Source organism: Periplaneta americana, chromosome 14 (genome assembly GCF_040183065.1).
Source record: "Periplaneta americana isolate PAMFEO1 chromosome 14, P.americana_PAMFEO1_priV1, whole genome shotgun sequence".
Taxonomy (NCBI): Eukaryota; Metazoa; Arthropoda; class Insecta; order Blattodea; family Blattidae; genus Periplaneta; species Periplaneta americana.
This window is the reverse complement of record NC_091130.1, coordinates 631356-657500: the sequence shown is the minus strand read 5'-3', so window position 1 is coordinate 657500 and position 26145 is coordinate 631356. Positions and strand designations below refer to the sequence as shown.

The following is a 26145-nucleotide window of genomic DNA, read 5'->3' as shown; positions in this document are numbered from 1 at the left end:
TAAGAAACATGTTAAAGGAATTGTCATTGCACCAAATGAGTGTCTCTGGACCAAAATGATCGCATTTTAATTATTTAAACACAATTTAAATTAAGTAAGATATTAAACGATTTATCCTTCTATCAAACACGAATGTTCCCTGGATCAAACGTCCTGTTTTAATTATGTAATTACTTTATATTTTTTCTAACGGGTGCAGCGGAGCGCACGGGTACAGCTAGTTATAAATATAAAAAGAAATAATTATTAATTAACATTATCAAACAGAGAACGTCTTCCTTTCTGGAATGGAAAGAATAACTGGAAGAAAATTCCATTCATGCTGACAAAAATAGTTTGTCCTTCAAAAAGAAGAGGAGCTGTGAGAATTATTTCGCGGCTACCCATTAACAAATGATGCGGTTGAAAATCTAGAAAAACTTCATTTTCGATTGTTTCAGAAAAAAGAATCAATTAAATTTCATATAGACCTGTGTATATATTGGCCAACTTTATCAAAATAGTAGATATCAAAATTCATGGCTTTTCTATATTTTACAATTATTACAAATAGGTTCCCGTGATGGAACATTGACATTTTAAAGCCATTTTTTTGCATTTTGCATGTTTGGTGCACGAAGTTCATGCCAATAAATACATCCATGTCTCACATTTTTAAATTAAGCTTAATTTTATCATGTTCTCTGATTTTTCTCAGGATGATGAAATATTTTTTGCTTACCTGAATGCTACAAGCACAGAACTCAACAGGAATGCATATATTTCGCTTGATTATTTTGTTCAAGAATCTCAAAACTTTAGTTTCTAAAAACCTTCCAATTCACATCTTCGCAGTCTATCTTTTATACCAAATACAAAGCCAGCTTAAAACTGAAACAACGATAAAAAATTTAACTGGTAACATCCGTGAGTTATCTATCAAGTGAGTATTCCATTCATATCCTACTCTCTGTGAGTTTTTAACAGCACATGATGGCGATCTCTCTTCAGATATCATTATAAATGTAAAAAAATATTTTAATTAACATTAACATTAAGGGAACATCTTCCATCCTGGAATGGAAAGAATAACTGGAAGAAGAGTCCATTCAAGGTGACATAAATAGTTTGTCCTTCAAAGAAGACGAGGAGCTGTGAGAATTAATTCCCAGCTACCCATTAAGAGATGACATGGTTGAAACTCTAGAAAAACTTAATTTTCGATTGTTTCAGAATAATAATCAATAAAATGTTATATTGACCTACGTATATATTGGCCAATTGTATCACAATAATGCATATCAATATTCATGCCTTAGCTATATTATAATTACAATCATGTTCTCGAGATGGAAAAATCGACATTTTAAACTTATTTTGCACACTTTAACATTTTACATGTTTTGGTGCACGAAGGTCTTACCAATACATATATTTATCTATCACATCTTTTAATTATGCTTAACTTTACCATGTTCTCTGATTTATTTTTAAGAATGTCAAAATATCTTTTGCTTACCTCCGATCTTACAGACAAAGAAGTCAACAGAAAAGGGTACGGTACATCTTGATTGCACATTTTTTAAATGAAACCCACATTTTTACTTTTTAAAAACTCTTGAAATTCACATCTTCTCAGTCTATCTTTTACAGTACATACAAAGCCAGCTTAACACTGAAACAACGATAAAGAAATTAAACTTGTAACATCCGTGAGTTATCTATCAAGTGAGTATTCCATTCATATCCCAATCTCAGTGAGTTTTTAACAGCACATGATGGCGATCTCGCTTCGGACAGCATCTATACTAATAATAAATCTGTAGCCGAAAATTTTCTGGTAATTTTCGATTTTCCAAAAACAATTGGTCCTAACATATATAATTAACAACCCTGAAACCGAAAATCGCTTTTTTGAAATTTTTGTTTGTATGTCTGTCTGTCTGTCTGTCTGTCTGTCTGTATGTTTGTTACCTTTTCACGCGATAATGGCTGAACGGATTTCGATGAAAATTGGAATATAAATTAAGTTCGTTGTAACTTAGATTTTAGGCTATATGGCATTCAAAATACGTTATTTAAAAGGGTGTTTATAAGGGGGCCTGAATTAAATAAATCGAAATATCTCGCTTATTATTGATTTTTGTGAAAAATGTTACATAACAAAAGTTTCTTTAAAACTACTTTTCGATAAGTTTTATTCCTTGAAAGATTTTGATAGGGCTGATATTTAAAGCGATAAATGAGTTTTAAAATTAAAATAACTGCCATCTAAGGCCGTATAATGAAATAAAAAACAAATGACTTCGTATATAAGGGGCCTTGGACAGCAACAATCGAAAGCTATGAAAGATAGCCTACAGAGAATGTTTCTGTGTTTGCATGAAGTAATATCGCGATTTGTATAATTAATTATTAATTCATCATTGGAAAGTGTAGTTTCTCTATATGGGCATAATGCTATAATGTTATTACAGTAACTTCTGATATAATATAATGTAATGTAATGTAATATAATATAATATAATATAATATGTAATATTTTATAATATAATTTAAGTTATTTGAAGGCTTGAGAACCATAGTGGGCCAAACGCCATTTACTGAATACGTAGAAAAGAAGGGTTAAAATTATTACCATAATTCAATGGAAACATATAGCAAGTAAAATAATGTATAGACATTAAATCTAAATAATGTCAATCTTCATTAAACTATGGTTGCATGTAATAACAATTAAGAAACATGTTAAAGGAATTGTCATTGCACCAAATGAGTGCTCTCTGGACCGAAATGATCGCATTTTAATTATTTAAACACAATTTAAATTAAGTAACATATTAAACGATTTATCCTTCTATCAAACACGAATGTTCCCTGGATCAAATGTCCTATTTTAATTATGTAATTACTTTATATTTTTCTAACGGGTGCAGCGGAGCGCACGGGTACGGCTAGTTATAAATATAAAAAGAAATAATTATTAATTAACATTATCAAACAGAGAACATCTTCCTTTCTGGAATGGAAAGAATAACTGCAAGAAAATTCCATTCATAGTGACAAAAATAGTTTGTCCTTCAGAAAGAAGAGGAGCTGTGAGAATTATTTCGCGGCTACCCATTAACAAATGATACGGTTGAAAATCTAGAAAAACTTCATTTTCGATTGTTTCAGAAAAAGGAATCAATTAAATTTCATATAGACCTGTGTATATATTGGCCAACTTTATCAAAATAGTAGATATCAAAATTCATGGCTTTTCTATATTTTATAATTATTACAAACAGGTTCTCGTGATGGAACATTGACATTTTAAAGCTTTTTTTTTTTTTTTTTTTTTTTTTTTTTTTTTTTTTTTTTTTTTTTTTTGCATATTTGGTGCACGAAGTTCATGCCAATAAATACATCAATGTCTTACATTTTTAAATTAAGCTTAATTTTATCATGTTCTCTGATTTTTCTCAAGATGATGAAATATTTTTTGCTTACCTGAATGATACAAGCACAGAACTCAACAGGAATGCATATATCTCGCTTGCATATTTTGTTCAAGAATCTCAAAACTTTAGTTTCTAAAAATCTTCCAATTCACATCTTCGCAGTCTATCTTTTATACCAGATACAAAGCCAGCTTAAAACTGAAACAACGATAAAAAAATTTAACTGTAACATCCGTGAGTTATCTATCAAGTGAGTATTCCATTCATATCCCACTCTGTGTGAGTTTTTAACAGCACATGACGGCGATCTCTCTTCAGATATCATTATAAATGTAAAAAAAAATAGTTTAATTAACATTAACATTAAGGGAACATCTTCCATCCTGGAATGGAAAGAATAACTGGAAGAAGAGTCCGTTCAAGGTGACATAAATAGTTTGTCCTTCAAAGAAGACGAGGAGCTGTGAGAATTATTTCGCGGCTACCCATTAAGAGATGTCATGGTTGAAACTCTAGAAAAACTTCATTCTCGATTGTTTCAGAATAATAATCAATGAAATTTCATATAGACCTACGTATATATTGGCCAGTTGTATTAAAATAATCCATATCAATATTTATGGCTTGGCTATATTTTATAATTACAATCAGGTTCTCGAGATGGAAAAATCGACATTTTAAAGTTATTTTGCACACTTTAACATTTTACATGTTTTGGTGCACGAAGGTCTTACCAATACATATATTTATCTATCAATCACATCTTTTAATTGAGCTTAATTTTACCATGTTCTCTGATCTTTTTTTAAGAATGTCAAAATATCTTTTGCTTACCTCCGATCTTACAGACAAAGAAGTCAACAGAAAAGGGTACGGTACATCTTGATTGCACATTTTTTAAATGAAACCCACATTTTTTAAATGAAACCCACATTTTTTACTTTTTGAAAACTCTTGAAATTCATGTCTTCTCAGTCTATCTTTTACAGTGGATACAAAGCCAGCTTACCACTGAAACAACGATAAAGAAATTAAACTTGTAACATCCGTGAGTTATCTATCAATTGAGTATTCCATTCATATCCCAATCTCAGTGAGTTTTTAACAGCATATGATGGCGATCTCGCTTCGGGCATCATTATAAGTATAAAAAGAAATTATTGTTAATTAACATTATCATACAGAGAACATCTTCCTTTCTGGAATGGAAAGAATAACTGGAAGAAAATTCCATTCATGTTGACAAAAATAGTTTTTCCTTCAGAAGGAAGAAAAGGTGTGAGAATTATTTCGCGGCTACCCATTAACAAATGATACGGTTGAAAATCTAGAAAAACTTCATTTTCAATTGTTTCAGAAAAAAGAATCAATTAAATTTCATATAGACCTGTGTATATAGGCTATTGGCCAACTTTATCAAAATAGTAGACATCAAAATTCATGGCTTTTCTATATTTTACAATTATTACAAACAGGTTCCCGTGATGGAACATTGACATTTTAAAGCCATTTTTTGCATTTTGCATGTTCGGTGCACGAAGTTCATGCCAATACATACTCCATGTCTCACATTTTCAAATTAAGCTTAATTTTATCATGTTCTCTGATTTTTCTCAGGATAATGAAATATCTTTTGCTTACCTCCGATCTTACAGACAAAGAAGTCAACAGAAAAGGGTACGGTACATCTTGATTGCACATTTTTTAAATGAAACCCACATTTTTACTTTTTAAAAACTCTTGAAATTCATGTCTTCAGAGTCTATCTTTTACAGTACATACAAAGCCAGCTTAATACTGAAACAACGATAAAGAAATTAAACTCGTAACATCCGTGAGTTATCTATCAATTGAGTATTCCATTCATATCCCACTCTGTGTGAGTTTTTAACAGCATATGATGGCGATCTCTCGTCAGATATTATAAATGTAAATCCTAACTTTCAACCTTTTTGAGAGCAGACTTTGACAATCTTGTAGTATATCTAAAAATCTGGTGACGTTTTTCACAGCACGTAAAAAAATTTGTAGTTATGTATTTTGAAATTATTATATCGGTATTCGAAACTAAAACTTACATTTTATATACTATCAATTTAGTAGGATATTTAATTCAATAATTCATTCGAATATTACATGGACATAAAATATAATGAGCCTAAATTATTCCAGACATTTTAGGAGTCAACAATCATGAGCCATAAGCTTCAAGTGGTCCATGGAATTAAGAAAACTCAGTAATGTGAAGGAGAAAGGGTTTATTGCTAATCATTAACAACGAAAACTGTTACAAAAAACGTGATAACGAGGTGTTACATAGACTATTACACTTTTACTACGTCACACTACTTTCGACCAATAAAACGGTACGAAAGGACGTCTTTCAACCAATCATGGCTGCTTATCGCACAATTTTATCGCGTCCCTAGCATTTGTTTATTTTTATCACTACCCTAGCATTTGTTTCTTTGTTTGTAAACATTTCAAACTGCATCTGGTCTGGCCGTCAAAAAACAGAAAATTACAAACCACTCCAGTCGATGCACATCACTTTCAAATATGACTCGCATTTTGGCATTCAAGAACAAGAATTAATAAAGATCACTGGTCATATATGAAGAGCACCATTCGGAAATCCTGAATGAGTTGAGGGATACACCATGTACATCAACGAGTTCACTTCTTTTACGCACACGTCCAATATAACATCAACTGAACCACCAACCACTAAAACATTCAAATTTGAAAATTGTACTTTCAATAATTGTTTCTTTTAAAATTATCCATGTTAATTTTTTATTTCATCATTGTTAATTAAAACGTTTCTTGTTTATTTCATCATCCCTAATTAAAACTTTTCTAACACTTGTTTATATTATTTAGGTTATGTTTGTTATAGCTTCTGCTATATGATATTATGGATAGTCACGTATCAGAGATTGTTTAATACTGACAAGTAAGATTTATTGAAAATCATCTGTCAAGTGACGTTGATTACTGGGATCCGGATGATTGAAATGGAATGCAAATGTTTTAATAAAAATGAAACTGAATCAACAAAGCCTTCTTGACTAGTAACAGTCCACAGAGTTCAATGATGATTCCATAGTTGGCACAACTGATACCGGTAACAAGAAGACATCATCATAAAACACTACTGCCATCTAGCGTAATGTTGAGATGGTACAATAATACATTTGAAGACAGTTGTATTTTCGTAAGCCAATTAATATTTTATTGTACACTTTGTTACTTCTAATCTTTATATAGCCTACTTTCTTCTAATCGTGTAATAGTCAATTAAATCCCACTCGAGTTTTTATTTTCTCTAGATAAATCAAAACCTCTAGTGAGATTACTGTTAATAAAAATTGGAGCCAAGAGACAGGAAGTGGAAATACCAGTGTTATGTTTACTTGGAATCGACTGGGTTTGAATCCGAGCCTCCGGCGTGAATACTAAGTTCATTCGGCTAACAACCCACCAACCGTGTTCATACCTTGTCTTCACTTACATAAATTGACTCACTAGATTACTATATCTCATCACTACGGTAAGAGTAGTGAGATACGTGCCATCGGCAAATAAAATACTCATAAACAATATAAATTCTGAAACACACTTTACTGATTTGCTTAGCAGCCGCACAAAAATTACTCAAAATTACAGTCCCACGCTATTAGCCCCACTACTACTCGTTAGTGCCTGCCTTCTAGTATTAATCAACAGCTTACACGCACCTCATCCAAACGGTCAATGCATTAATTCCCGGCGTTGGCAATGGAAGATATTTATTAATCTGTAACGTGATTGGGAGTTTGTCCCTTGTTGTGTGATGTTCTGTGTTGTCTTCGAGGTGATTCTGTGCCGGGCTCAACATAGAACCAGGAAGGTCGGTAATATGTACTCTACATAAATAATGTTTTTTCTAAGAGGACACAAAATATAGAAGCCGGGAATATAAAAATGATAAAAAGACACGGGTAGAGAGAAAATCACTAGCTATTGTTTTCTTTAAGCTTGCTGTTTTAATATTGTCTTAGAAATAATAATAATAATAATAATAATAATAATAATAATAATAATAATAATAGTTATAATCTATACTAATAATAAATCTGTAGCCGAAATTTTTCTGGTAATTTTCGATTTTCCAAAAATAATTGTTCCTAACATATATAATTAACCACCCTGAAACCGAAAATCGCTTTTTTGAAATTTTTGTTTGTCTGTCTGTCTGTATGTTTGTTACCTTTTCACGCGATAATGGCTGAATCGATTTCGATGAAAATTGGAATATAAGTTAAGTTCGTTGTAACTTAGATTATAGGCTATATGGCATTCAAAATAAGTTATTTAAAAGGGGAGTTATAAGGGGACCTGAATTAAATAAATCGAAATATCTCGCTTATTATTGATTTTTGTTAAATATTTTACATAACAAAAGTGTCTTTAAAAATCATTTCTGATAAGTTTCACTCTCTGACAAATTTTGATAGGACTGATATTTAATGAGATAAATGAGTTTTAAAATTAAAATAACTGCCATCTAAGGCGGTGTTTTGAAATAAAAAGCAAATGACTTCGTCTATAAGGGGCCTTGGACACAACAATCGAAAGCTATGAAACATAGCCTACAGACAATGTTTCTGTGCTTGTATGAAGTAATATCGGAAGCTAAATTAACCGATTTGTATAATTAATTATTATTTCATCATTGGAAAGTGTAGTTTCTCTGGATGGACATAATGCTATAATGTTATTACAGTAACTTGTGAGTGAATTGAGGACAGGTAAGATTAAAATAGCTTCTTATGCACAGAAACTTGATAGGTTATTCTGTATATTCATTTCCTGTATTTCTTATAATAATGTTTATGAACATATTCATTTTTATCTCAGAGAATTAACGAACAACGAGAGTGTATTGATTTAGTATGAAGTAATAGTACGTTAGCGTAGCAATCCATTATTTTATAATTCAAATTTTAACTATGCTCAATTGAATCGTGTTAAAATACATAAAATATATATGCAATAAATGCAATGCAAAAAAATTGGGTAATGAGCCAAGCAGATTATGTTGCGCTGTTGTAAAAGCTGTTCCTCCTGAGATTCAAGAGCTCCCACAACAAATTAAAAACTTTCTAATTCGAGTACATCCGTTATCAACACACTTTTTTCATAATATAATATAATATAAACATAATAATAAATCTGTAGCCAAAATTTTTCTGTTAATTTTCGCTTTTCCAAAAATAATTGGTAATAACAATTAAGAAACATGTTAAAGGAATTGTCATTGCACCAAACGAGTGGTCTCTGGATCAAAATGATCGCATTTTAATATTTTAAATACAATTTAAATTAAGTAACATATTAAACGATTTATCGTTCTATCAAACACGAATGTTCCCTGGATCAAACGTCCTATTTTAATTATGTAATTACTTCTAACGGGTGCAGCGGAGCGCACGGGTACGGCTAGTAATAATAATAAAACGTTACATGTAAGTATCCCAAAAAGAGAAAGCTCGTGTTCAGCAACAGTTCCGTTTTGATAAAATAACACGTGAATTGCACAAAATTTTGTACATAACCACAAAAATATCTGTTGTTCCCAAACTGAAAATTAAAATTCTAATAAGAGAGTGTTAAAAAATTTTTACCTAATTCGGATATATAAAAGTCTCTGTTCTTTATAAAATAAAATTCAAAATTATAATACCAGGATCAAAGTCTTCAGAGGAACAGATAGAAAAAAACATACAAAAATCACAAAATGTACACTTTGTAGTCCAACATTTAAGCACCAGAATTTAATACTTGAAGTAAGCTACATAAAGATAAAAATAGTTAATAACAATGATATTAGTAGTGACTGAGATAGATTATTTCATAATTTCAGCGTGAAGAAAAGGTGATGTTAAGAATGGTAATGGATTAATAAGCAACAAATCATATTGACATACTAACAAATATAACCTTGAGAGAAATGACCAAATTACTTAGGGAAAAAATGAATATGATACATAATATAAAGTATGAAATTCATAATTTTACATTTGAAAATTTCATTACTACAAGTACCCAATTCAGGCTGAAGTTTTAGTTTCGAATTATAAAGATGTGGACCATAATTTATGCTACGTAGTAATTCATTATATGTTAAGACGTTAGGTTGAATCAAAATAAGAATTTTATTTCGTCTTGTATATAATCATATGGTAAGCTACAAAATTCATCACATTTTCATTATAGAATTTTATTAAAGAGATTTTTAAATACTAAAAATTTTAAATTCTGAATTGATCAAGTTTCTTGAAAAAAATTGGGTGAATCACAAAATTAATCAGGAACGCGCAAAACTTATTCCGGAGTTCTACGTGCGAATAAAAATTACAAGGAAGTGCTTATATTCCGAGGTCTTAAGAATTTATTTCACATTCAGAAAGGCAGATCACTAAGAATCAGACTTTAACCCGCCTTCGCCTACGCATCCTTATCAAATGTAGCCGAACGATTATCCCGCGAAGCAATAAATATCATCTACATGCACGATTTGTGTGGAACAAATGAGAAGGAGAAGTCTAAAAACAAATCTGCTGTTGCATAAGTTGCTCATAGACAGAACGAACTATCAGATACAAAAATAATGAAATACAAAATAATGATGATAATTATTTTCTCACATTTATATGCAGTACATAGCAACAGTGTACAGCTTTAAGAGAAATACAGCTCTCAAAGTTAAGTTTCTTGAGAACGTATCGGTAATTTGCTGGGTTGTGTTTGCTAGCGGTGGATGGTATAGATCTAAGCTTATTTTATATTAATTTTTATTTCAGTTTACTTAATTACTAGTCTACTTATGTTATTAATACTTAAATTGTAATATAGCGATAAATATACTCACTTCCATACGAAAGAGATGCACTTAATATTTAATAAATAAAATTGCTCAATTACATTTTGAAAATTGTTTCCATAGTAACATTAGAACAATGCATTTAGGTTACAATGATAGGCAGTGTTAATGCTGAGTTTGGTGTGTATTCCGCAACACTTACAAACCAATATTAACATAACTTGAAAAAATATAGTTGCATTGCGAGTAGAAACAATCGCTGGCAATCTTCGTTTTAATTGGCGTGCTGCAAGAAATGCAAAGCAGTCCTGCAGCTCACACTTGCGGCTAAGCAGAGGAACACATTGCACAGAGTACGCATGCGCGACTCAACGCCTAAATATAGAGTAAGTGCGACTCAACGCCTAAATATAGAGTAAGTGTCCACATAACGCAAAATATTACCTAATTTATTATTCAAATTTCAGAAAGTAGTAATATTAAATCTATACTAATAATAAATCTGTAGCCGAAATTTTTCTGGTAATTTTCGATTTTCCAAAAATAATTGGTCCTAACATATATAATTAACCACCCTGAAACCGAAAATCGCTTTTTTGAAATTTTTGTTTGTATGTCTGTCTATATGTTTGTTACCTTTTCACGCGATAATGGATGAACGGATTTCAATTAAAATTGGAATATAAATTATGTTCGTTGTAATTTAGATTTTAGACTATATGGCATTCAAAATACATTATTTAAAATGGAGGTTATAAGGGGGCCTGAATTAAATAAATCGAAATATCTCGCTTATTATTGATTTTTGTGGAAAATATTACATAACAAAGCTTTCTTTAAAATTAATTTTCGATAAGTTTTATTCCTTGAAAATTTTTGATAGAACTGATATTTAATGAGATAAATGAGTTTTAAAATTAAAATAACTGCCATCTAAGGCCGTATAATGAAATAAAAAACAAATAACTTCATCTATAAGGGGTCTTGGACAGCAACAATCGAAAGCTTTGAAAGATAGCCTACAGAGAATGTTTCTGTGTTTGTATGAAGTAATATCGGAAGCTAAATTAACCGATTTGTATAATTAATTATTATTTCACCATTGGAAAGTGTAGTTTCTCTAGATGGACATAATGCTATAATATTATTACAGTAACTTCTGATATAATAAAATGTAATGTAATATAATATAATTTAAGTTATTTGAAGGGTTCAGAACCATAGTGGGCCAAACGCCATTTACTGAATACGTAGAAAACAAGGGTTAAAATTAAGTTATTACCATAATTCAATGGAAACCTATAACAAGTAAAATAAAGTATACACATTAAATCTAAATGATGTCAATGTTCATTAAACTATGGTTGCGTGTACTAAAAATTAAGAAACATGTTAAAGGAATTGTCATTGCACCAAATGAGTGTCTCTGGACCAAAATGATCGCATTTTAATTATTTGGATGCAATTTAAATTAAGTAACATATTAAACGATTTATCCTTCTATCAAACACGAATGTTCCCTGGATCAAATATCCTATTTTAATTATGTAATTACTTTGTATTTATTTCTAACGGGTGCAGCGGAGCGCACGGGTACGGCTAGTTGTTAATATAATAATAGATATCCAATATTTTGCGGCATGGTGACAAAACATAGCCACTTAGATACCGAATAAGAAACGAATTATGACAAAATTTACTGAGAAGCAATAAAAATAAAGAAGTAATAACCATGAAGATCATTTATGTTATGTATTATTTCATTCACCCATCCATCCACAGTGTTCTGTGTCCAAAGGTAGGTTTTCCACTACAAACCCAGCATTCTCCAACATTTCCGATTTTCTGTCTTCCTCATAATCTCTGCATTTGGTTCATTTGTCTTACGGTCGTCTAACATCTGATATCTTCTTCTGTCACACTTTTTTCTCTCATTCATCATTCCTTCCAGACGTCCTGGAATTTCCATAGCATACTCCCAAAAGACAGAGTTCTATGAACAATAATCTGAGGACATATTAAGAGTCGTAGAAACGGTATTAGGAGGGAAATGTTTTCAAGTTAAAATGTATGTCAAGTTAATGCATGCGTTCGATTTAATTGCAACGTCCGTAGATCTGACCGTATCACACCTTCACTAAATATGCTGTCCTGGGTCCGTCTCAAAGAGCGAAGAACTATTCACTCTCTCACTTTACTCTTCAATATTCTTCACACCTCTAACCCTAGCTACCTAGCTTCTCGTTTTCAACATTTGTCCTCATATCACGAAATAGATACTCGCTCACATCACCATATCACACTCTCCATTCCTAAACACAGAACATCCTTCTACTTTTCATCTTTCACCGTCTCTGCAGCTCATCTCTGGAACTCTCTACCACAACATGTCAGAGACTGTCGGACATTTTCTAGTTTCAAAAATAAACTAAAATTGCACTTTTTGAATTAGACTCATTTCAGTTATAAGCCCTTTTCTCTGCCATAGTTTCGTATAAATATAGGCTATATATTTCTTTTTCCTTCCTTTCTCCTTTTTGTTCTCTTTATCAGCCGATGAATTTATTATCATAGCCTTTTTATGGTGAATTTTATTTAATTTTCGTATTTCTTTTCTTTTTTATTATTATTTTATTACATTCCATTTTGATATATTCTTCCTTACGTTTTTCCATATTAACCATTTGTACTAAACGAGTTGCTTTCACTATATTCCAATGTATTTTATTTTCTTTTTTATTTTCTACAAGAAGAATCCCAAGGAATGTTCTGAAATCACTTGGGGAAAAATTAAATTTATCTGCACCGCATACGCAACACTTTGGTTTACAATATCAAGTACAAAATTTTCATGGAAAAATAATTGAAAAATATCAATTGGCAATTAGTTCTTTTCATGTTGGGATTCGACTCACAATTTTCAATTTCCTCATTTACTTTTCTTTTCAGTTAACAGTAACTTGGTAAATCACTCTTTTTCCATTTTCTTACAATAGTCACTTTATCTCCTGACAGGCTCTAACATTTCACGTATTTCTACACCTTCTGGCATCTCTTCATTCTGTGCCTGATTTTCTATTATTATATATTCTTCCATATACTGAGGACCACTTTCCCTTCAGCCCCCAATTGATGACAATTTAGATTATTTATGTTTCCATTGAAGTCCTCGTCAGCACTGTCTTCATCGATATCACTTCTAGCTTCCGGTGGAGATATGAAAACATCTATAAAATCTGCCTGAATGTTTCGTTCTCTTCCATTATTGTCATTATTTCATGTACACTCGGGCCCCTTGAATATAAACCATGGATAGAATAACTATTTTATGCGAAAAATCGAATTCCATATGTAAATATATATAATTATTTCACTAATCTCAGAAAGACAGTTTTGATACTCCATGTGCCCGATGTTGCAAAAACGCAACACCAACATTCACGCATGCATTACAGAAGTAACGTTTCATGCAATGTTCAGCTACTTTTACAAGAAGTATCCTAAGAGTCTTTAGATTGTAATATATGCAAGAAAAGTTTTAATAAAATTATAAAAATAAACAAAAATTACATTCCTTTATGACAGACTGCAGACATTTCAACACTTGTAATAATCACTTCTTTTCTTCTCAAGTATTGCCCCAACAATGAATCAGTTACCAAATGTTTTCAATAAACCAATTCTACCAACATCAGTATAATAGAAAATAAGTGCCATAAACTTAACAAATACTAAAAACCATATTTCACACACGTTTAATAGCAAAGAAGTAAAATGTTGCGAAAACGCATCACCGGGATAATATGGGTTAATTAAGAAATACGCGTTCAGAAGTGCAGTAGGTACTACAATATAACTTTCTGAGAACTTCACTGGTCTAATCTAAATTGTCACGTACTGTTTGTTCCACATGGAGCCCATAATGTTTATTCATATTAAGTTAGAATCTACTCTGAAATTCGGCAACCAAGCCGTACAATGTTTTCACTATTATATCACTCACGTTTCAACTCTTCCAGCGTCGTTATTCGCTTATACCTTAACGAAAATCATGATAATTATTATTTTAGCATATAAGTTACATACGGGCATCCGAAAATGCTCTTGTACAGGCTGTTGCAATAAAAGTGTGACATAGGGGATGCTTCAATCAGTTGGTAAAGGAAGTCAATTACCGTCTGCAGCCTGAAGCAGTCCGTGGACGGAAAAAAGAAGACAATATTACTTAATTTGTTCTATGCTTCAGTTCGTGATTATTAAACTACAGTTTTACAAGTGCACAATGCAGAATAAGAATTTCGCGCTCTTTACCTTACTGTGTAGTACGTAAACAGTAAGGAGATTTGATGACTATTACACTTTTACTACGTCATACTACTTTTGACCAATAAAACGGTTCGAAAGCACGTCTTTCAACCAATCATGACTGCTTATCGTACAATTTTATAGCTTCCCTAGATTTTGTTTATTTTTATCACTACCCTAGGATTTATTTCTTTGTCTGCCAACATTTCAAACTCTAAATTCTTTACTGTATTATAAAACATGCTTTGCCGCCGTAATTTGTTTCTCGCATAGTTGACTGAAAATGGCGGCTCCGTTCAAATATTTTGGTGAAGGTAACATTAGTGAAATAGAATTTTAGCAAGTAAATATCTAAGAGGCATGATGGGGCCGATAAGCTAATTACTATAAATGACAATTTATTACATGTGCCGTCTATGCTTATCCTTATTTAACAAATATATTGGTTATACAATATTTTGTTACATAATATATTTATTTGAACGTTTTCGGCTCTATGGAGCCATCATCAGAAACAAGTAAGCCCATATGTATGGTGTGAGTACACTATATGTTGCCGTACAAGTAAACTCAATGTTAAAATTAAAAGGCATGTTTCTATTTAAAATCAATAATTGTAAGGCAGAAATTACAATATAAATACAAGGCGGCTCTATGGGCCGTGATAAAGTATTACAATTGCTGATGATAAAATTAACTAAAATGCTTTAAAATTGTTAAGATCAGAATTAATAGTCGTCCAGTTTGATGGTTATGTAGCTTTCCATATTTGGTGGGAGCTGGGGCGACAGCTGTGGGGAAGAAAGTATCAAATGTAATATCTATACTCAAAAATTTTCAATGATGCTCGTTTCCAGAACAAAGTATATACATATCTCAATGCTATTAATGCCAAGATCTTAATAATTCACATGAATCTGTTACAGAACATCTCGTGTAGAGATTTTACATGTACGTAAGCTCACGGAACAGTTGTTTATTAGTTAAAAGTTTGAACTATTAATTGTTAAAAGGGCAAATTTTTACACAATTAATAAGAGAAACGTAAATGACTGTGTCTTAGATTGAGAACTACATGAACTGCAACTTACTATGAGTGAGGATGTGTTCTTGAGTTCACTGGAGGCAGAAAGCAACTGGTCGATGCGCTCCGTGTACAAAAATTACTTAAACTATGTCACAGCTGATGGTGGAAGGGGGGGAGAATAGTGGTAGGTTGAAAACCCATCACGTGTACTGTGTGCGTTCAGATTGAATAACGGATTATATAAATTTGGAATGTGCTCATTTAAGGGAGGAATACCTAATTTTAATGCCCGGGCTGTATGAAAATCTTCTGCTGCAGTGATATGCGCGCAATTATTTAAAGGGAGAATTACACGTAATGTTTCATTGATGTTGGTTAATTCGTGGCCATTCTCAATAAGGTGGGTCGCGAATTTAGATTTTCTCCTGTTGTATTTGAAATCTGCGACATGTTCATTAAATCTGGTTTTAAAATTCCTGCGAGTTTGTCCTATGTATTTGTGAGGGCAATTTTTGCACTGTAGCATATATATCCCCCTGTTCTGATGCTTGTCGATTACGTTAATTTTATTGGGTAAAATATTATCGAGTTTATTACTTGTTCGGAACGCTAGTTCAATGCCATGTTTTTTTGAAAAGGTTATTAAGTTGGTTAGAAACTTTACCAAAGTATGTCATAGGGACTCGTTTTTTAGGTGTAGTGGGTTCAATGGCTGAAAGTGTAGTGTGTTAGTTGTGTAGCAACTTATTTTTCCGTTTTTGAAACAGCTTATTTATTTCTTGTTTATTAAAGCCATTAGATCTTGCTAATTCTGTGATATAAGTGAGCTCTTTGTTGAATCGTTTTTTACTTAAAGGTACCATCAATAGTCTATCAATGAGGTATCTGAATTAGCTGAGTTTGTGTGTCTCGGGGTGATTAGATTCTTTGTTTATGGTATGATTTGTGGAGGTAGGTTTTCTAAAAATGTCAAAATTTATCTTGGAATTCATTACAAATATGTGCAAATCTAAAAAGTTTATAGATCGATTTATGGCTTGTTCGGAAGTGAAGTTTATGTTTGAGTGTAGGTGATTGAAAGCGTTGGTAATGCTGTCGCTAATATTTGTATCGTTCTCGTATACGAGTAACGTATCGTCTACATATCTAACATAAGCTATAATATTAAACTTACTTGAAAGAGCAGGGACATTATTGTTCTCCAAATTTTGCAAAAAAATTTCAGCTAATAAGCCAGAAAGTGGGTCGCCCATCGCGACCCACCTTATTGAGAATGGCCACGAATTAACCAACATCAATGAAACATTACGTGTAATCCTCCCTTTAAATAATTGCGCGCATATCACTGCAGCAGAAGATTTTCATACAGCCCGGGCATTAAAATTAGGTATTCCTCCCTTAAATGAGCACATTCCAAATTTATATAATCCGTTATTCAATCTGAACGCACACAGTACACGTGATGGGTTTTCAACCTACCACTATTCTCCCCCCCTTCCACCATCAGCTGTGACATAGTTTAAGTAATTTTTGTACACGGAGCGCATCGACCAGTTGCTTTCTGCCTCCAGTGAACTCAAGAACACATCCTCACTCATAGTAAGTTGCAGTTCATGCAGTTCTCAATCTAAGACACAGTCATTTACGTTTCTCTTATTAATTGTGTAAAAATTTGCCCTTTTAACAATCAATAGTTCAAACTTTTAACTAATAAACAACTGTTCCGTGCGCTTACGTACATGTAAAATCTCTACACGAGATGTTCTGTAATAGATTCATGTGAATTATTAAGATCTTGGCATTAATAGCATTGAGATATGTATATACTTTGTTCTGGAAACGAGCATCATTGAAAATTTTTGAGTATAGATATTACATTTGATACTTTCTTCCCCACAGCTGTCGCCCCAGCTCCCACCAAATATGGAAAGCTACATAACCATCAAACTGGACGACTATTAATTCTGATCTTAACAATTTTAAAGTATTTTAGTTAATTTTATCATCAGCAATTGTAACACTCTATCACGGCCCATAGAGCCGCCTTGTATTTATATTGTAATTTCTGCCTTACAATTATTGATTTTAAACAGAAACATGCCTTTTAATTTTTAACATTGAGTTTACTTGTACGGCAACATATAGTGTACTCACACCATACATATGGGCTTACTTGTTTCTGATGATGGCTCCATAGAGCCGAAAACGTTCAAATAAATATATATTATGTAACAAAATATTGTATAACCAATATATTTGTTAAATAAGGATAAGCATAGACGGCACATGTAATAAATTGTCATTTAAAGTAAATATCTATTTTATTGTATTAGAGTACTTTATTTCTTCTAATCTTTATATACTTCCTTCTAATCGTGTAATAGTCAAATAAATCCCACTCGAGTTTTGATTTTCTCTAGATAAATCAAAACCTCTAGTGAGACGACTGTTGATAAAATTAAAGTAAAATGTTTGAAGCAGCCCACACCTTCAAGTTGGCTGATTATTCCTCATCCGTGTAGAAAAGTCTTTACGAACTATGACAAAAATGTACTTTAAAACAGCAAATGTTGTAATAAATGATATGGGAAGATTAATTCATCTCTCCAATTTGAGTTATGTAAATAAAAAGGTTAAATAGAATTATTATAACGGCATAAATCCACTGTCTTTCCCTTCTCTTTCACATATTGCATTTCTCCACTCCTGTCTATCTTGCGTCTCGTTTTCAAAATTGATCCACCCATCATAACCTAGACACGCGATCACAACACTCCTCAATATTATCCATTCCCTCCCACCGAACATCCTCATATTCATCTTCTTTCACTGTGGCTGTTCCTCGGCTTTGGAATTCCCTACCGAGTAATGTCAGGGACTGTCAGACATCAAACCAATTTAAGAATAGGCTAACGAGATATTTTTCTAACAATTCTTGTTAACAATAATAGCTGTTTAAGTTTTCTCAATGTTTAATGGTTATATATATAGGCCTATCACAGAATAAATATTTAAATTATCTCATCATCATCATCATCACTATTTCTTACCAGTGTTTATTATTGTCACACTAACATTACTTATCCAACTTTCATTATTCACTTTCATGTTGTTTTATGGTCTAGATATTAATGTAATAACTATGTAAGCAATTGTATTCTATTAGAATTAGAGTCTGGCTGGGCGGAAGAGAAGGCCTACTGGCCTTAGCTCTGCCAGATTAAATAAATAAATTATTATTATTAAATTATTAATTATTAAATGTCTCCTGGCTAGCTTCTTCATCAATGCAGTTACAATTTTTAAGCTTAGTAAATGATGCTAGAATAACTAAAATTGCCACAGCTATTTCTCATGTATGAATAGGCTTAACTTTAATAAAAATAGATTGTGGACACAAATTCATTATAATACCAATAAGTATTTTTTCAGATAAATAAGAAAACGGCAACTATCAGAACAAAAAACATGAATTTCTCAATTTCAATAACAATGCAATTATCCCTTCCCTGCCTATCTTTACTATCACCGGGGCTAGGATTTTGATGCAATTGCATCTTTTTTCTAGTAAGCCAGAAACATAGCCGCTTTAGTAATTATATGTTATGTGATAAACTGAGTGTTTTAAGACATATTTGTTAGGACATTTTTTGCCTGTTTCAACTCATAAGAGCATCTTTTGTGTTACTCGAACATTTTTTAGGCATTTTCATATAATTTTGGTCACAAATCCCCATTATTAATATAAAATAATGTTTATTTCCTTTGATATTTTGTCTACATATTTTGTCCATTAATACCCTTTATTTTTTACTCGGTTACTTAACGACGCTGTACCAACTACGAGGTTATTTAGCGTCGATGGAGTTGGTGATAGTGATATATTTGGCGAAATGAGGCCGAGGATTCGACATAGATTACCTAACATTTGCCTTACGGTTGGAAAAACCTCGGAAAAAACCCAACCAGATAATCAGCCCAAGCGGGAATCGAACCCGCGCCCGAGTGCAACTCCGGATCGGCAGGCAAGCGCCTTAACCGACCGAGCTACGCCGGTGGCTAATATCCATTATTTTGTACAATATTTTAATCGCTTTTCTACACAAATATTGCCCTTTTAACGTAGTACACCCCATGTAATGGATCAGTCCAATATAGACTCCTCTATACTTACTAGTTCCGGATAAGAGTGGCCTTGTGATGGGCTACATGGAAACTACATCAGGTAAAATAGGTAATTAAAGTGTACTACTTAGAAAAATTATGTAAAATTAAATAAACTTAAATGTTCGTACTAGAATTTAATTTAATTACTAGTCTAAATATTAAGTAGCACAGAATTCCTTTTTCTACTAAGCCAGTTTTTTTTTTCCGTTGTTGGTAACTCTATAGCATCTATTAGATGCTTTATGGTTGTGCTAACAGATGGAGTTACTTGTCAACAATGTGACGCTGAAACGTGTGTTCAGGTTACTGCCCAGCGACAGTCCTGACGTATTTTTATATTGTGATGATTGGTTAATTAATATTAACCCGGCACACTCACATTCATACAAATTTCCAGACTCTAGACACCTAGGGAATTCCTCTTCTTGAAGAAAAATTCACCGAGAGCCTAGCCCGGGAATCGAACCCGGGACCTCCTGATCTGGAAGCCAGCATGCTGACCAACAGACCACGGAGGGAGTCTAAGCCAGTTTTAGAATGTAAGATCGAAAAAATCGAAAAAAAAAAAAAAGAGAGGAGAATTGGGAGGACAAATTCAAAAGGTACGCAAAACGCGTCCTTGCAAGGGGTCGGGGGGCTGTAAGAAACTAAATATGTGAGCTCCAAGCCTGTTGGCCACTAGTCTCACTCCGGGTTACGCTGCTCCACTGAAGGATTTCTACAAAATTTTGAAGGGGAAAGCCGAAAATGGACGTAATCTCTTAGGTACCATATGTAAGATCAAGTTTTAGGGCATTTTAAGGGCATTTTTAAAAAGATTTTAGGTCATAAATGCATTGTTTTAGGGCATTTTTTTAATGATTTATAGGTCATCGAAATCCTAGCCCTAACTATTGCGAATGGTAGATGAAATGCGGGGGGGGGGGGGGGTAGAGGAGACGGGGGTGCCCACCTCGCATGTAGATGTAGGCGGTGCCCTTCATGTTGCGGCGCGTCAGCACCACCAGGTTGAGCACGTTGCCCAGGATGCCGAGGCAGCAGATGGCGGGCAGCGCGACGCCGTACGAGTAGCGGCGCAGCGCCCCGTCGCGCGGGTCGGCGGGCTCGTCCAGCAGCAGGGGCGGCGTCGCGTTGGGCGAGCAGGCGGCGGCGTCCGCGCGCTCCGGGAACAGCGAGTCCATCGTCTTAGTTGCGCGCTTGCAATTCGTCACTTTCAAATGCCTTCTCTCGCAAAACTTCACCTCGCTGCATTTTTGTTTCGTCTATTCTTGCGCCCCATTTCACTGCCTTGTTTCGTAATTTGTTTCTCAAATCGTGCTGACGCTCAACTGTCAGTTTTCCTGTTCCTTAGCAACCTCCACACAGTTCCTGCTCACTCGTTACTATATTACTAGACAAGCGCATTACACCTAACCTATAAGTTTGAAGAACTCTGGCTCTACTTATTAAGCCTGTCGGACCGTAAAGAAAACTAACTCAATGACCATATCAAATTTATTGTATATTATTCTGTAATTGTGCATAAATTAATATTATATTCCTGCCTATTTTTTGCTGTTATTTTATTAAAATTATAACACAAATTAAAACATTGTAATATATTAGTTTACTTTGTGAATTTGAAGGTTGAATTTCCCACTCAAGCTGTTCCTCGTGAACATATCACTATAACGTCTACAGAACAATAATTATTGTGCTTAATGGGAAAACGGCTGGGGATTACTTTTCTCTGAATTATCAGACAATATGCAGCTTCATTAACCACAGTGCACTGACATACTGGTTGATTTTATTATTAAATGTGCAATTTCTTGAGTTCAGGAATCTTCTACACAGATATTGCTGCTAGATCTGACTGCGAAATTACATATTTCAATTTCTTTACATTTCGAAACTATGCACGAAAGTATTTCTGCGAGTAAATCGGTCGCAAAATGAAAATTACAGGAACCTTTATCTATGCGTGCAACTGTTCATTCCCACGTTCTAACGTAGTGCAAGGACTTTCAGCGGCAACGCGATTAAAAACTTACAAACATCCCTGCAACGAAGAATACAGGCCTACATCTCTATTTAAAATTCACCAAACACTGTAACAAACGCACAAGATAAGCGTCGAATAACGTTGCTATGGTTACAATACAGAAATATTTCCTTGCCAAGGACGTTTCAGAAAGCAGGGCATCGTCTGTTTGCACACAATTAATAACATCTTGTTGCCAGTGTTTTGTTTTTCGGGTGTAAATTAAAGCGATCCCGCCATGCTTTCAGACGTAATTGCACTTGATTACAAGCCGAGGTATCCGCGGAGTAATTGAATGTTTGCGGTCTCGCCTCCAGAAGGCAGCAAAGCACTCGTTAATCACAGCTATTCACGCGACGGAGCTGACAGTTCGAAAATCAGCGACTCGTCGCTTGTCGATCCCATAAATCACTTCCACTTCGCCGACACTCTGTCTTTCACATCCCGCTTCGTTTTTCGAGCATCAAGTCTGTTTCCCTAGGTTGGAACACCCCCTCTTTCCACTTATAGTTACTCAGGCGCCCCGTGCAGAGGAAAATCAGCACAAAACGCCCCTTACGTAACGACAGGGCCATCCCTTACGTAATCAGGTCCTAGCAGTGAAATATTTCCATATCTGAGATGGAAAATTTACATAAAATTTATATACAAACAGATTGAGTCGACACAGGCAAAAAAGATCAACTTGTTTCGCAAGCGTACCCTGCGGTCCCTGGTTCGAGCGCACTGCTCAAGTCCGCGCTGATCGGGGAGTTATATACGGCGCCGCGCCAGAGGGGGGATCGGACGACAGGGACCGGCCGGCGCGCGCTCCAAGCGGCGCTCAACTGAGGGCAGCGGGCGGGCGGCCGTCAACAGGTGCGACGCCGCGCATGCGCAGGAGCGCCTTCCTACTCACCCTCCGTCCATTCATCACAAATCCGTCAATTCGTGCGCTTATGCATTCATACCCAACTCTTCGGCCCCTCATTTATTCACCGACCCAACTATTCGTGAGTTCACACGTCTATCCACGCATCCATCCGTGTTAGAATCGTCGAATGTGAAGCACATAGTCTTATCGCTGATGATTTGCATTTGTTTCCAGAAATCAATCACGAGTTGTAGAATATAATGTTATCAGTAGGGCTAGGATTTTGATGACCTACAAAACATGAAAAAAATGTCCTAAAAACAATGCATTTATGACCTAAAAATCTTTCAAATATGCCCTTAAAAATTCCCTAAAAATTGATCTTACATTCTAAAATTGGCTTAGGAGGAAGTTTTCTGCTGCTTAATATTCAGAATACTGCGTGTTCAGTTCAAAGTGTGTCATGGCTCGCTCTATGCCGTCATGTGGCTAGTCGATGAGCCTAGAGAATTCAATCTTCCTATACTTCCGCAGAGGTGTATAACCTAAGAGGCAGAGAAGTTGCCTAGCAAGTACGGCGTTCATTCTGAAGAGTACGTACCGATATGTACGGTAACGCCGGTAGTGGCATGAATGTGAACTGTTTCGAAACATGTACTGAGGTGAGTTTTTTTCTTACTGTCGGGATATGGGGAGAGGGTTAAGACGATTACTTACGTATTTGTTGACATTAACTTGGACGGTCAACATGGACACGGGGCATTTGATTTGTGTTGTGGAATGTTACCGTACGCAACCGATGATAACAAATACCCTGCGTACGACTTGGCCGCGCAAAACACAGTTCGAAAGAGGTTATGGTAGCACACAGACCGTACAGACCGCCATCTGTTGCTACGACGTTCAAGTTATACCGTACACGTTCTCAAGTTCAGATTGAAGAACACCTTAAATAATAGGCAACTTCTCTAACATATAAGCTGAAACTCGCTTCAAATCGGTGACCCAACAACAGTGACGTCATGACACACTTTGAAATGAACACCCAGTAGTAATTAAATTAAATTTTAGTACCAACATTCAAATTTATTTAATTTTACATAATTTTTTCTAATTAGTACACTTTAATTTATTTTACCTGATGTAGTTTCCATGTAGCCCATCACAAGGCCACTGTTATCCGGAATTAGCAAGTATAGAGGAGTCTATATTGAAGGAGTGGTTGGACTGATCCATTACATGGGGTGTACTACGTTAAAATGGCAATATTTGTGTAGAAAAACGATTAAAATATTATACAAAATAATGGGTATTAATGGACAAAATATGTAGAGAAAATATCGAAGGAAATAAATATTATTTCACATTAACCTTAAGTACTTGCGTCAGGTCTATATGACTCGATGTTTTTTCTTTCCCCTGTTTTCTTTGCTGGAAGGCGATATGAAGAGTGCCGATATTGTGTAATTTCTTCTGTTGTTGAAGTCTTTGAAACGGTCTGGCTGTAGTCATTATCATTTAGCGCCAACAGCTGTTTATATACTGTGATTTGATCCGATGCGAGTACTTAAGGGCTAATAATAGGGATTTATGGCCAAAATTAAATGCAAATGCCTAAAAAACGACCGAATAAAACAAAAAATGCTCTTATGAGTTGAAACAGACAAAAAACACGAAAAAATGCCCTAACAAATAGGTCTTAAAACACTCAGTTTATGACATAAATGCCCTAACAAATAGGTCTTAAAACACTCAGTTTATCACATAAATGCCCTAACAAATAGGTCTTAAAACACTCAGTTTATCACATAAATGCCCTAACAAATAGGTCTTAAAACACTCAGTTTATCACATAAATGCCCTAACAAATAGGTCTTAAAACACTCAGTTTATCACATAAATGCCCTAACAAATAGGTCTTAAAACACTCAGTTTATCACATAAATGCCCTAACAAATAGGTCTTAAAACACTCGGTTTATCACATAAATGCCCTAACAAATAGGTCTTAAAACACTCAGTTTATCACATAACATGACCTAAAAATCTTTCAAATATGCCCTTAAAAATTCCCTAAAAATTGATCTTACATTCTAAAATTGGCTTTGGAGGAAGTTTTCTGCTGCTTAATATTCAGACTACTGGGTGTTCAGTTCAAAGTGTGTCGTGGCTAAGTTTCTGGCTTACGGTACTAGAAAAAAGATGCAATTTCATCAAAATCCTAGCCCAATGATAAGCAACTTCAGGAATAATCGACAGCATCAGTTTCCTCACCGTGAGGAATGCCAATGGATTCACCTACTTTACGGCACATAAAATTGTACATTTAATTATTCTTTTAATAAAAATGAAGTAATCCGTGACACGAAGGGCCAAGACCTACCACCCGGCTGCTGGTCTCACGTCCACATCCTCGGCAGAGGTGAACGATCATCCAACCAGTACGCATGGTATGTGGTTAGCACGATGATCTCCCATCTCTTATAGCTGGTTTTCGTAACCAGATTTCGCTACCTATTGTAGCTCCCCCGATTCATCACAATGCTGGGTGGGCACCGGTGCCATACACTAGCTGAAATTTCATGGAAAAATTCCTTCCCCCATTAAGACTCCAACCAGCGCCCATTGCGTAACGCGAGTCCAGGCATGGTACTTTAGACCACAATGCTACGGCGCGGGGTAAGAAAAATGAATATTTCCATTGTTAGTATCATTCATGTATAGTTAGTCGTGTCTGTAGGCTACATAAATATTCTTGTGCGAGATCGTGCGTATTTGCTTGTTTTCCACACAAAACCAATACGCGGTAAGTGTGAAATACCACATTCAGTATTCCCAACGTAACACACAACAATTTCCCTCTTCTTACCGCTTAAGCTTTAGGCTTTTAACATATTATTTTTAGAGACGTTTAACACAGTAATAATTATAAATTGGAAACTTACCACTGCAATTTCACCTAAATTGCACTGTTAATTATTGTTTTTAAATATTTGCAAAAATTAAGTAAAGTCTACTACTCCACGAAACTTATTGCATTCCTGATACAAGTAACATTAAGGAAGCCGTGAAAAAATCAACAAGATTCCAGATGCGGATGTTATTACTGCAATATGTTATATAAATAATATTGTTAAAATGAAAAATAAATCATTACATAACCTTACCGTTTGTTTTAAGTTCGCATTTATAGACTGGGGGGAAAAAAAAGACAGACGTATTTCACGGCCTGCTGGAATATAGTAAACACAGAAAACATTTTATAGAAACAATGTTGAAGATAGATATTTTAGTTTTTAAAAGTTGCCGTCATTGAACAGAAACCAACATGGAGATTTCATTGCAATTAATTAGAAATTCGTCTTTCAGGTATGTAATAAACGATCTTCGCACAAAATAATGTACGATACACGAGCGGTATGTTTGTTTTCATGTTCTATGAAATTAAAAAAGCTCAACTACGTTTCGCTTTTTCAATCTT

The 26145-nt window shown here is 34.1% G+C and overlaps 1 protein-coding gene across 1 annotated transcript in view; it reads right to left on the bottom strand.

The window, feature by feature from the left end:
- The window catches only part of LOC138713048 (probable G-protein coupled receptor B0563.6), a 209230-nt gene extending 186613 nt beyond the window's left edge, over positions 1 to 22617 (bottom strand). Inside the window, exon 1 of the mRNA XM_069844768.1 lies at positions 20742 to 22617. Within this exon, the coding sequence (XP_069700869.1) occupies positions 20742 to 20970 (229 nt within the window). The 5' untranslated portion in view covers positions 20971 to 22617. The remainder of the gene's footprint in view (positions 1 to 20741) is intronic.
- Between the last annotated feature and the right edge of the window lie 3528 nt (positions 22618 to 26145).